General features: G+C 46.9%; 1 protein-coding gene across 16 annotated transcripts in view; it reads left to right on the top strand.

Annotated features, from left to right (window-relative positions):
- MACF1 (microtubule actin crosslinking factor 1) overlaps positions 1-12,672 on the top strand; it is a 300,044-nt gene that overhangs the window by 188,958 nt on the left and 98,414 nt on the right. For all 16 annotated transcript variants that reach the window (XM_081870354.1, XM_081870346.1, XM_081870345.1 and 13 more), the window contains 11 exons: positions 9-158; positions 603-836; positions 1,074-1,286; positions 1,718-2,260; positions 3,035-3,211; positions 4,125-4,248; positions 4,536-4,744; positions 5,006-5,323; positions 6,249-6,418; positions 6,617-6,773; positions 8,269-8,386. In XM_081870354.1, coding sequence (XP_081726480.1) covers positions 9-158; positions 603-836; positions 1,074-1,286; positions 1,718-2,260; positions 3,035-3,211; positions 4,125-4,248; positions 4,536-4,744; positions 5,006-5,323; positions 6,249-6,418; positions 6,617-6,773; positions 8,269-8,386 — 2,413 coding nt within the window. The remainder of the gene's footprint in view (positions 1-8; positions 159-602; positions 837-1,073; positions 1,287-1,717; positions 2,261-3,034; positions 3,212-4,124; positions 4,249-4,535; positions 4,745-5,005; positions 5,324-6,248; positions 6,419-6,616; positions 6,774-8,268; positions 8,387-12,672) is intronic.

The raw sequence follows: 12,672 nt of genomic DNA on the forward strand, positions 1-12,672 counted from the left end.
CTAAACAGACACTTCAAGAACAGCAGGCAATACGCAGCCAGAAACTGGAGGAATTGTGCACCTGGATGAACCAGGCTGAGCACAGACTGGTGGATCCACAGGGAGCAGTGAGGGAAGGGGACCTCTCTGTACTCCAACAGAGCCAGAGTGACGTTAAGGTGAGGACACAATTACAGGAGGCTAGACCACTGCACTGTGTTTCCCTTGATGGAGCTGGTAGACCAGGTGGCAAAACACATCTTGTGACCAGGCTGGGTGTTTCTTCTTTCCATACTCCAGCATCTGCACTCATGTTTTTTTCTGTCTTTGTTACAATGCAAGGCGTGTGGCTTCTTTATTTGCTTTGTTTCATTTGTAACACACCCCTCAAGCCAGTAATCCCAGGGCAGAGTAGGTGCACCATATATAAAAGCAAACTAACAATTCAACAGTTCTAATAAAATCAACAGGACAGCATGAAATCTAATCAGCATAATCTCTGCTCAGAAATCAGTGGCCTCTTGCCTCAAGAACTCAGCATCATTACAAGTCTGTGAATACCAGTTTACAGTTGTGCCAGAGATGGTCACTCTCTTTGCTGCTCTTTTGATTTCTGCCATTAGGACTTGCAGAGAAGCCTGCACAGCCGAGCAGCCTCTTTTGCCGGTGTCTTGAAAGCGACAGAGGAGTTCCTGGAGGAGAACCGGACCAAGCTGGACCCCAAGGAACTGGCATCTCTGCAGGAAAGGCTCTGCCAGGCCAAGGAGCAGTACCAGTCCCTGCAAGAGAGGACGGAGGCGGCGCAGAAGGAGCTTGAGAGTGCTGTGAGCACTGTGGTGCAACAGCAAACAGAAAAGGTACAGCACCACACAACCTGGAGGTGGTGTGGAAGATCCCTCCTTCGCATAAGGAGGGAGTTGGGTAAACTTATAAGAGGCTGTGTGTTGTCCAGTGCTCTCAGAATTGTAGTGGGATGCTTCTGAGGCATGCAAAAAAAATTGCATGACATTATTGACATCAAAATTCTAGCCCATATTTACCCATTCTGTGCTTTGTAATCTATCAGCTTCCTATGCACTCTGCTCTGTTTCCAGATTAGAGCTGTCAAAGACTTTGAAGAAAATAAGAGTAAGATTGAATCTCTTCTGCACTGGGTGGCATCACTAGAGCAGCCCAAGGAGCTCACAGAAGCTGAACACCACCGAGTGGATCTAGTGACTGGAAGAGTCCAAGATAACCCTGATGGTGGATTCAAGGAGGCGGACAGAGTTGAAGAAGATCTCACTTTGCACTATGAAAGCTTGAAGGTTGGTGGGGTCTGCTGGATGGAGGGTTGAGTTAAAGATCTACGTGTAAAATCCAGCTAAGCTAAGAAAACATTTGCTCAAAGTCAGGAGTGGGGAACCTTTTTCATTCCCAAGGACCGCATTTCTTTGTGGGGAGCTCTGTCTTCTGGCAGAAGTTGGTAAAATCAGGATAGTCAGAAAGAACAGCTGAGGGAGGGAGGCCTGCCCCTGCTGTCCCCCAACATTTGCCACCTGTGGCAGTTGCCTCATGCTGCCTAACAGTAGGGCTAGCCCTATGGGCTTGATATTGCAGAACTGTATGAAGGCTTTGCATTTTTTAAGGTGGCTGCAGTTTCCCTCCCTAGCCTTGTAAAGGGCCCAGGTTCTAATTTCACGGAGTCAGTGTGGACTTGGATGTACTACAGCCTGGTTGTTTGCTGCTGTTGTTCCAGGTCCGCCATCAAGAGCTTCTCTCTCAGCAGCAAGAAGTCATTCTAGCTACACAGTCAGCCCAGGCCTTCCTGGACAAGCAAGGCCACAATCTCTCCCCGGAGGAGAAGCAGAGGCTGCAGGGGAGGCTGGAGGAGCTGAAGGGACAGTATGCCACCACCTTGTCTCAGTCTGAGGTGCGACTCAAGCAATCACAGGCGCTCCGGGATGAGCTGCAGAAATTCCTCCGGGACCATGTGGAGTTTGAGGCTTGGCTGGAGCAGGCCGAGCAAGAGCTGGAGAGGATGCGTGCAGGAGACGGCAGCCTCGAGTCCCTTCAGCCCCTGCTCCAACGGCAGAGCAGCTTTGCGGAAGATGTAATCTCACACAAGGGGGATTTGCGCTTTGTGACAATGTCCGGGCAGAAAGTGCTGGATGCAGAGAAGGTGGCGGCAGAAGCTGGGACTGCTGGGGGGCCTCCAAGGCCTGAGGTTTTAGCTACTGGGGTGCTGGTGAAGAACAAGTTGGACGATGCCACCAAACGATACAGTTCTCTCCATTCCAAGGTACAAGAACAGTGATAAAAAGAAGGTGTAGACCTCTGGATCTAGAACAAGAAGGCCATAGGACAGTGGTTCCCAAAAGTTTGGGGCCAACCCCCCCCCCCGGTTCCATAAACTCATCTCCAGTTCCCCCTACCCCACCTTTTTAATACAAAAAACAAAAAATACACGTTATTCAGAAGAGCAGTTGGCACAACCCACTAAGGAAGATAAGAACACAATAAAATTCAGAGAAGAATTTTGCATGAAAAATAAAATAGCAGTAAAATTTTAAATACAAAGCATGGAAAGTGGGAACTTTGGGAACCACTGTGATATGACTTCATTCCTGGAGCTTAATGTGGGCCTCCCATGTTGTTGATTTTTTATGATTTGAACATAGCCTTGGTATAGCATAGTGACAGAGTATTGGACTACGTTCTGGGAGCCCGGGGGTTCAAATCTCCATGTGGCTCACTGGGTGACTTTGGCCAGTCACAGATTCTTAGCTCAGCCTAACCCACAGTTAACACGATGATAGAATATAGGAGGGGGAGAACCATGTCTGCCACTTGAGCTCTTTGGAGAGAAGGTGGGATAGAAATATAATTATAAGTTACCGATTGTGGGAAATTGGAAGGTGAGCTTTCTAATCCCTTATAATCTCTACAACTGACCATGGCTGCCATCTTGGCTATCCATCTGTGTGGGGTTGGGCAAAACCTGAACCTTGCTATTGCACCGTATCCTTAGACTTACCGCAGAATCATCTGTGACAATTGTCTCCTTTTTTTGCAGTGCACTGCGCTTGGTTCCCATCTGAGTATGCTCCTGGATCGCTCTCAGCAGTTCCAGGACATAGCAGAATCTCTCCGGACGTGGCTACAAGAGAGCGAAGAGGCTATGGCAACTCTCCTGTCAGAGCCTGTTTCTTCAGATCCAGCCATTTTACAGAGGCAGCTTGCCAGTGCCAAAGTAAGTGAACAGGGCTCATGGCTCCCCTGGCTTAGTCTTGGAATTGTTAGGAATCTGGGTTAGCATATGGGGTTGTACATTACATATATGGCAGCCTTCACCAAAACTGCTACCCTCCAGATGTTGTTGGATTCCAATTTCCATCAGCCCCAGGCAGCATGGGCAGCGGCCAAGGATAATGGGAGTTGTAGTCCAACAACATTCAGAGGGCACTCACATGGGGAAGCCAAGTATGCTGCCTTGCTTGGTCTCAGTCATAGAATGTGTAGTCCCCAAAAGAGCACAGACGTGTGCAAAGTACATTTTCCTCTACACTGAATATTTCATTCATCCATTCATTCCATTTATTCATCTCATAATGAAAATATTTCCCTGGGTGACTTACAAAGTGATATCAACAAAATAAAAACTTATGATTCAGGAATAAACCAATTAAACCCACCCAGCAACAATTAAAAAAAATAAATCAGTGCAACGTGACCAACGTATGTCAATAACCAATGACCAGTTCACTGCCCGTAAAGCACTGCCTACCCCCCAAAAGCTTGGCCCAGTTAGTTGCCATCAAAGTTGGCAAGATCAATGATGGTTAAAAACACAGGGTGTCCATGATGATTAAGTATATTATGAACATAGGAAGCTGTGTTCTATTGAGTCAGACCATTGGTTGGTCTCTGGCAGCAGCTCTCCAAGTTTTCAGGTAGGGGTCTCTCCCAGCCCTACCTGAAGATGCCCAAGATTGACCTGAGGACCTTCCATGTGCAAAACAGATGCCCTGCCATTGACATATGGCCCTTCCCTAACCACAGCCAGGTTTTATTGAGATATTATATAAAAGAACTGCAGGTTATTCTTCATGTCTGTCCCTGCTCTAATTCCTGCTCTGCTCTCACTGCCATGTCAATTGCAACAGCACCTGCAGGAAGACCTTGCAGAGCACCAAGTGCCTGTAGAGAGGCTTGAGAAGGCAGCTCGGTCCCTCTTGGAAATACATGAAGTGCCCTTACCTGATCACAGAGGCATTCAGGAAACCACAGGTAAGGATGGAAAGAGCTGCTTTCTGGCCCTTGTTGTTCTGTGGACTTCCCAGGGGGGTTCTGGAAATGGGAAGGTGGTGTTTGAGTTCACCACCTCCAGCACCAAAGTGCCTTGGGCTGACCAGCTCTGAGAAATAACATTTCTCGGCCTCCTTAGTTGGCCTTTTACACAGCTGAGTGATTTGTGGCAGCTGGACCCCACACAATCTATGGGGTACTGTACTGGAAGCCCTCCACCCATTTTAATTTTCCACACCCGGTTTGTAATGGATTTGGTTCTCCCTCAGATTCCCTCGTGAGCCGTTTCCAGAACCTATCCTGTCAGATGGCAGAACGCTCAGACCTCTTGCAGAAGTCCATTGCCCAGTCCCAAAGTGTGCAGGAGGGGCTGGAGAGCCTCCTTCAGTCCGTGGCTGAGGTAGAGAGGAACCTCCAGAAGGAAGACGTGGCTGCTTTCTCCTCCACCTCCATCCAGGAGACCCTCGCCACAAACATGGTAAGCCGGGGTTTGTATTTGCTTTCTGTCCATGGTTTTCTTCCCAAATATTTCTGTGCAGGATAGACTAAAGTATTTTTATGCACACTTTGGAATGCACCAAAACTGCACTGCAAAAGCAAGAAACATGCATAGTCCAACTGGGAGTTGCGTTCCAATCCACAATGAAGTTCAGGATTGGGTCAGTTGGCTGTGAAAAGAATTCCTTCCCCCCAATCCTTATGTCTGCCTGCCTGCCTGCCCTTGTGTGTCCATTAACAGAAGCTGAAGCAGGACATCGCCAGGCAAAAGAGCAGCCTCGAAGCCACCCGGGAGATGGTGACCCGCTTCATGGAGACCGCCGACAGTGCCACAGCTGCCGCTCTGCAGAGCAAGCTGGCCGAGGTGACGGAGCGCTTTGGCAGCCTTTGCCGGCAGCAGCAGGAGAAGGAGGACGCCTTGAAGGATCTCCTCCCCAAGGTGGAGCAGTACGAGCACCTCTCTGAGAAACTGCATCAGTTCATGGAGAGCAGGATGCGGCTGTTGGCCTCGGGAAACCAGCCCGATCGTGACATTGCTCACTTCTCCCAACAGATCCAGGTGAGAAGCTGCAGAATGATGGTGGTGGAGAGAGACAGAGAGGAGTGATAGGGGACCAGGCATAGCTCAGGAGTGGGGCCACAGTATTGTATGCACAGGTGGCTAGGTTCAGTCCCTGGCACTTTGAAGTGCAAAGCTGGGAAAAGCCTTTGGGGACTTGATGGACCCAAAGGTCTGGCTCAGAATAAAGCAGCTTTTATATGCATGAGAACACTGAAAACGAGCGCTCGTTTGTAATCCTGATTGCTGGGGGAGAATGTGTGTGAGAGAGCAAGATGGAGGAGGGAAGGAGTTTGTGAATAAGTGGGTGTCTCTTATGGGGGTGGGTGTGTAAGTGAGGAAGAGTGGTGTGGATCCACCCAGCTGCCTCTTGCATTGGCCCTGCCCGTTGCTAGCATGTGGCCCCTAAATGTTAACAAGGAGGGAATATGGCCCTCAAATTGGCCTTTACTTAATAGTTCTATACTCCACCTTTCCTTGTTGGAAGCTCAAAGTGGCTAACAGTACAATCAGACCATATATTGACAATTGACTTTCAAGAATAGGAGCCTTTTAATGCACACTTTACCTGGTTATATGCAATTCGAACACCTGGTTAGCTAACTGCAAAATTTAGAGAAGTGTGAATTTCAAAGGATGACTGCATTTTGGCTTGTGTGTTGTTTCAGGAAGTGCAAATTTGGTAGAATTGCCTTTCAGCATGAACTGAATAAAATTTGTCCACACACACACACACACATATCCCTTCTGCCTCCCCACACCACCCCCAGTCACACATGGCTTCCAGGAGCTGACATGAGCTGTGCAGTCTCCATTGGTGGCTTTCTGTAGTGAATTTGTCCCAGAGGACCAACTTGGACCTGTGTGTTGGGTACTTCTCTTTGTTCTAATGGCAACATTCCATCCACCCCTGTTTTGTTGCCAGGAACTGAATTCTGAGATGAAGCAGCACCACGAGGACTTGGACACATTGGAACATCTGACCACGGAGCTGAGCTCTTGTGGTTTTGCAGCAGCAAGCTCCTCCTCACACCAGGAGAAGGTGCACAGTTTGCGGAAAGACTTCATGCAGTTGCAGAAAGCAGCAAGGGAACGGTAAGGGGTGCTCTTTGCTGCTCTGTGATACAAAGGTGGTGATGAGCAGACACTCTGCAGCTCAGGGTTAGAGCATCTGCTTTGCATGCAGAAGGACCGAGGGTTGTGCCACATGCACAAGAGACAGTGTTGTGCTAGGAAAGGGGCTAGCAGAGCTGACCCACTTTTTTACCTGCCTCCTTTCTCTCCACTTCCCAGAGAGAAGGGCGCATCCTCCTGCCAAGAACAGTTGGACGAATTCCGAAAACTGGTTGAATCCACCAAGCAGTGGCTGAAAGAAACAGAGGCGACTATCCCAGCCACAGAGGCTTCTTTGGGCACCCATGAGTTGGAGAAGCGGATGCAGCAAATTGAGGTGGGCAGAGAAAGAAGGAAATAGTCCCAGAGCCTGCTAGGGAAGATGTGCTCTTGAGGGAGGGAGATCACAACAACATAAACAGAAGAGCTTCACTGCATCTGGGTTGATGGTCTGAATAGGGGCTAGTTTCCTCTGAAACTGCAACAAATACAGGAAGCTCTTGGGGGGACCCTCTCTTGTAGGCTTTCTCTAGTCTTCCCGGGTTCCTATAGCTAGAGCTGTGGTGTACTCTGTGAATGAACAAATCACAATTCTGCACCTCCCCCAAAATTAATCTTGAGATCTGGGTTGTGGCATTGTTAAAATTATATTTGTCTTTTGTTCTATCAGGTAGCCTCTGAATGCAGAGCGGTGTGGTGAGAGCCAGTGTGGTGTAGTGGTTAAGAGCGCTAGTCTCGTAATCTGGGGAACCGGGTTCGCTTCCCCGCTCCTCCACATGCAGCTGCTGGGTGACCTTGGGCTAGTCACACTTCTCTGAAGTCTCTCAGCCCCACTCACCTCACAGAGTGTTGTTGTGGGGCAGGAAGGGAAAGGAGAATGTTAGCCGCTTTGAGACTCCTTAAAGGGAGTGAAAGGCGGGATATCAAATCCAAACTCTTCTTCTTCTTTATAAATTTTGCAGTTAGCTAATTAAATTAAATTAACCCAAAGGGCTGCCCAGGTGGGTGATGCATCCCAAGTGCTGGGCGTACACACCTGTTAAGCATCAGCAAGACTGATGCATTGTGTGCCTTCAGGCTGTGCCCTGGGCCATTGCAGGTTTATATCAGTTTGCTCGTTTTGCAAAATATATTCTGCTTCTGAGGTTGACCTGAGGCAAAGAGATATGCAGAGCACCAGGCTCCAGTTCCTGAGTACTAGAAATTCTGCTTGCCCTTTCCCAACATGACAGCTGGGACTGAGGGGAGTCAGTATCCAAAACATCTGGAGACCACCAGGTTGGCAAAAGCTGCTCTGCCCCTCCCCACTTTTCTGTTGAGACTTGGCAGGATTATGGCCATCTATTCAGGCCTGTCTTCACATCATTATGGGTTTTGAAAGAAAACATGGAAGCTGAAGTTCTCCAGATGTTGGATTTTTGCATCCAATAGTACTTTTGGCGGAGGATACCTTTCCCTGGGGCCCAGCCTGGTGTTTCAGGAATTGCCTCCTTCCATAGAAAACTGCCTGAGAACTTTCTGCTGTGGCCCCTTCTTGGATTGCAGCATCCAGATTACAGCATGTCTGGTCCCTTGATTGCCCAGCCTTAGGCAGGCATTGAAAACACACTTGTTTTACTGGGCATTTTAAATGCTTTAAATGTGTTCTGATAGTTTCCCATGTTCTAACGTTATGTCATTTGTTGTTCTGACAAATTTGTAAGCCGCTGTAAGTATTCACTTGATGTTAAGAGGATAGATCAGATATAAATGTGCACCAGTGCCAGCCAAGTCTTGGGATGCCCTACTTGCCTTTGGCCACCTTCTGATGCCTGACTGTGATCTCTTAACAGGTGATCTTGGAAGAATGGACAGGGAAAGGAGTTCTTGTGGATGAGATCAACCGCAGGGGGACGGCCTTGGAGAGTCTGATAGTTGAGATTACAGCTCCTGATGCCCAGTCCAAATCAGGTGGGTGAGAGAGACAGGGGCATGTGTCTTCAAAGCTGTTTGGAGACCACAGAGACAGCACAGTCCTTCCTCCACTTTGGGAGCCCTCCTGACTTCAGTTGCTGATTTGTCCAAACCATAGAAACTTGAGGTGTGTGGCAGGGGGTGGATTGGGGAATAAGCCATAAGGCTTGTCCTGATTCAGCATTTCTGCACTCTGCATAAGATCTTGGAAGATCTCGCCCATTTCTGGCATTCTTGTTTTGTGTTCACATTGATGGTCAGAGACCATGTGGTGGAGCACTTCAGTCCCCAGGCTACCTTAGTTAAAGGATCTCAAGAAGACCCATTTCTGCCTGAAACTTCAGCTGTAGTTCTCTATTCCAAGTAGAGCAGCCTTCACCAACCTGGTGCCTTCCTGGTGTCTTGAACTACAACTCCCATCAGCCCCAACCATACTAGCTGGGGCAGATGGGAATTTTAGTCCAAAACATCTGGAGGGCACCAAGTAGGTGAAGGTTGCTCTATTTATTTAATTAAACTCATTTTGGGATTTTCATACTGCCCTTCATCCATGATTCCAGGGATTTTTGCAGCACATAAAGCAGCAAAATACAGCAAGTTGCTATAAAAAGTCAAAAAAATCATCAATAAAAGAATAAGCAGAGCAGCAGAAAACCAGAATTTCAAGTAGTAAAACGTTTTAAAAGCCTAGCAGACTAAAAAGGAAAAAAGATGAAGACTTGCATGACCCCATAGTATAAATGACACAGGGCTGAGCAGTTGTCCCCCAGCGCCATCTTCTGGAAATCACCAGAAGTGGAGTGAAGCCACTGGATGGCCATACCCACAACTCCTAACCTACAGAGGCAACCTAGAACATACAGGAAGTCATGAGTGCTCCTGGATATTCAGAACGGTAGCACTTTTCCATCACTCTCTTGACATAAATCATTTATCAGGGTGACTAATCTGGTTTCTATGCCAAGACCCAGGCTTGTCCACCCTGGAGTTTACAGTGTTTTTGCAGCTGTTTGCGTCTCCATTTAATACATGTAACCCTTGGACAAGATTAAATTCAATACTTCTTCCCTTGCAGGAAATTAGATTCCAAACCACTCCACTTGGGGTCGCTGACCATTTGTTTTGGTATTTTTGGGTGGTTAGATTGTCACTTTCTGCTACTCCCGTTTCCATGCCCCCAACTTCCTCAGTGATTTTGTTGCTTTTCCAGCTGTTTCTGCAACTTTTCCCAGTACACTCCAGAAGGGAACTTTTTTCCTTTTGATCATAGAATCTTAGAGTTGGAAGGGACCCAGGGGTCATCTAGTCCACCCCCTGCAATACAGGAATCTTCGCTAAAGCATCCATGACAGATCCAACCTCTGCTTAAAAACCTCCAAGGAAGGAGATTTCACCACCTCTCGTGGCACTCTGTTCCACTGCCAAACAGCTCTTACTGTCAGAAAGTTTTTCCGAATGCTTAGTCAGATTTGCACAAAACCAGAAAACTGCACAAGCAAACCACATTAAAAATGGCTGCAACAGATATATTGTGCAGCAACCTAAAAAGTATGTGCTGAGAATTATCAATAGCTTTCATTTCTTTTCCACCCTGCTGGTAAGGGCATGTCAAGAGCTAAACCCTATATATACCCCTTCTCTCCTTCTCTCCCTATTTTCCTTTTGATCCCCTCAATTGCACAAAGCCAGAAAAGTGTGAGAGAGAATTTACAGTTGCCTGACTGTGCTTTTGCACATTTCTTGGGCGGGCTGGTTTTTTTAAAGAACAAGGTGTCCATGCAGCTTTCAGCAACATGCCCTGTTGGTACTTAATTAGCAAAATAGAATCAACAAATTAGAAGGCAGGGATGGCCACGAAAGGAAATGTCTTTTGGGGATGAATAGGGATGACTGAAGTTGTTCCTCAAGTACAAATTCAAATGTGTGCAGGTGTGGATCACTCTGCTCTGATTTGAATGAGGTGGGGGAGTGGATTAACAGCTAAATAATACTCAAATGTGGCAGTTGTGTGGTCCCCATCTGCTCAAGCACCTTGCTCAGGAAGAGGATGTTCCCTAGTGTCTAACAGGTGTTATCCATCCCTGAGGCCTAAGGTGACTTTGGTTTTCAAGAGACCTTCTCTCCTAAAAGCCATCAATTGCCACCTGGATGCAGGCAGTTCATTTTCTTCTTCTCCTAGATGTAATTATCCATGAAGGGCAAGGGATGAGCAAGCATGACGTAAGCCACACCTCTACACGCCCCTTGTCTGAATCTTCAGGTTGCAGCAGCTGACTGCTGCTCAGTGGTAGAGCACATGCTTTGTGTGAACCACTCTGAGATCAATGTGAGAAGGGCAGTATATAAATTAAAATAACTAAAAAATGCTTAGTGTGCAGAAGGTCCCATTTTTAATCTCTGGTGTCTCCAGGGAGGGTTGATGAAACGCTCCTGCCTGAAACCACGGAAAGCCTGCTGATGGACCAATGGTCCAACTTTCTATAAGGTAGCTTCTTCTGTTCTAGTGAACCCACAAGACCTGAGCAGACAGAGTCCTGGACATGCCCTTTGTCTGAACTGCTGTGCTTGTGGCAACTAGGACTGTGAACTCAGTTCAGCCTTTGCTCTGAAAGCAAATTCCTTTGCTCAGAATATGCTTCTCTTTCGGTCTCACTGTGTATCTTTTGCACCTGGCTCTGTTAGTAGATCTTGGGGGTTTATTAGACCTCACAAACCTGAAGTCTGCCCTCCTGTTCTCTGAACCATATACAGTGGTGCCCCGCAAGACGAATGCCTCGCAAGACGGAAAACTCACTAGACGAAAGAGTTTTCCGTTTTTTGAGTCATTCCGCAAGACGAATTTCCCTATGGGCTTGCCTCGCAAAACGTCTTGCGAGTTCTTGCGAGTTTGTTTCCTTTTTCTTAAAGCCGCTAATAGCCACTAAGCCGCTAATAGCTGTACTTCGCAAGACGAAAAAACCACAAGACGAAGAGACTCGCGGAACGGATTAATTTCGTCTTGCGAGGCACCACTGTATAGCTCCCCCTGGTATTTGGTTCCCAGGACTCAATAAAATGCGGGGGAAGAAGTATTGAGAAAGCTGTGTGGTCTTGTGCTGTGCTAATTTTGTTTATGCTGAGGCTTTTTTCTCCCAGTCACATCCATCATTCTAAAATGAATTGTGGCTCAATTTGTGCGTGAATACTGCTTTTGTGTTGTTGGCCCCACACTTTACAGTGTTAATATATGCAAAGGTCAGTCACATTGCTTTCCCAGGTGACAGGATTACTTCCTGCTGCAGTACCAAGCCACATGACTTCATGGAGATTGTTCTTTGGTGTCTTCTTTGTTGTTACCCAGGCAACGACAAGGAACTGAGCTTCAGGCAAACACCCGAAGCTGAGGTTGTGACATGTCATCACTACCGGCTACTGAGACAACAATGAACCACCTTTGGGGGTGGGATTTTATTTACACACAGCCTTTATCATAGAGAGGTTCCGTGAAATGGCCCACATTTTGGCATATGTGGCGATATTTTTGTACCAGTGCACAACTTTAATTAAAAACGAACAACAAACCGGGAAGTGCACTAGAGCAAATGTTTTCAGCCAGTTTTCATATTTTGCAATGGGCGTAATGGAGGCTTGTGCTTTTTTGTCTTGTGGGGAGAAATATTCATCTCCATCTGTTTTTTGTTTGTTTGTTTTGTTTTGTTTTGTTTTAAATAATAAAGTCTTATGCAAGAGTGATAAAAAGGTATTGTGCAAGAGTTCTACATTGTTATTATGGATTCTTTAGGCTGATATGTGTACTACAATCACAGTCTCTTGCTTGCAGAGCTTTTGAGAGAATATCTCCTCTGAACCAGGCATTTGACCATCAGTGGAAATGAGGGCCTTTTGTTTGGCATTGGGGGCTGCTGGAAACAAGCTGGTAGAGGTGCACTTGGGTGAGGATCCAGCAGAAGTCAGGTTGTCGCAATAGACAATCTCCATGGAAACGTCCATTCCCCCCAGATGAAACACCCACAGCAAAAAATGTGCTAACGAGCTTCCACACCAGCAATCACTGCAGAAGTATAATGAGTTATTTCTAACCATATTTCAACAATGGTTCCCACACCTTTTTGGGCCACTGCTCCCTTGACTCCATAAACTCATCCCCAGTGCCCTGTACCCTACCTTATAAAAAGCATTATTCAGAATAGCAGTTTGCACAGCCCACTAATAGCACAATAAAATTCTAAACAGGAACAATTAATTGCACATTTAATCAAAATCCAATTAAATCTATTTAGTTT

Source organism: Podarcis erhardii (assembly GCF_964252035.2).
Source record: "Podarcis erhardii genome assembly, chromosome: 7".
NCBI classification, from domain to species: domain Eukaryota; kingdom Metazoa; phylum Chordata; class Lepidosauria; order Squamata; family Lacertidae; genus Podarcis; species Podarcis erhardii.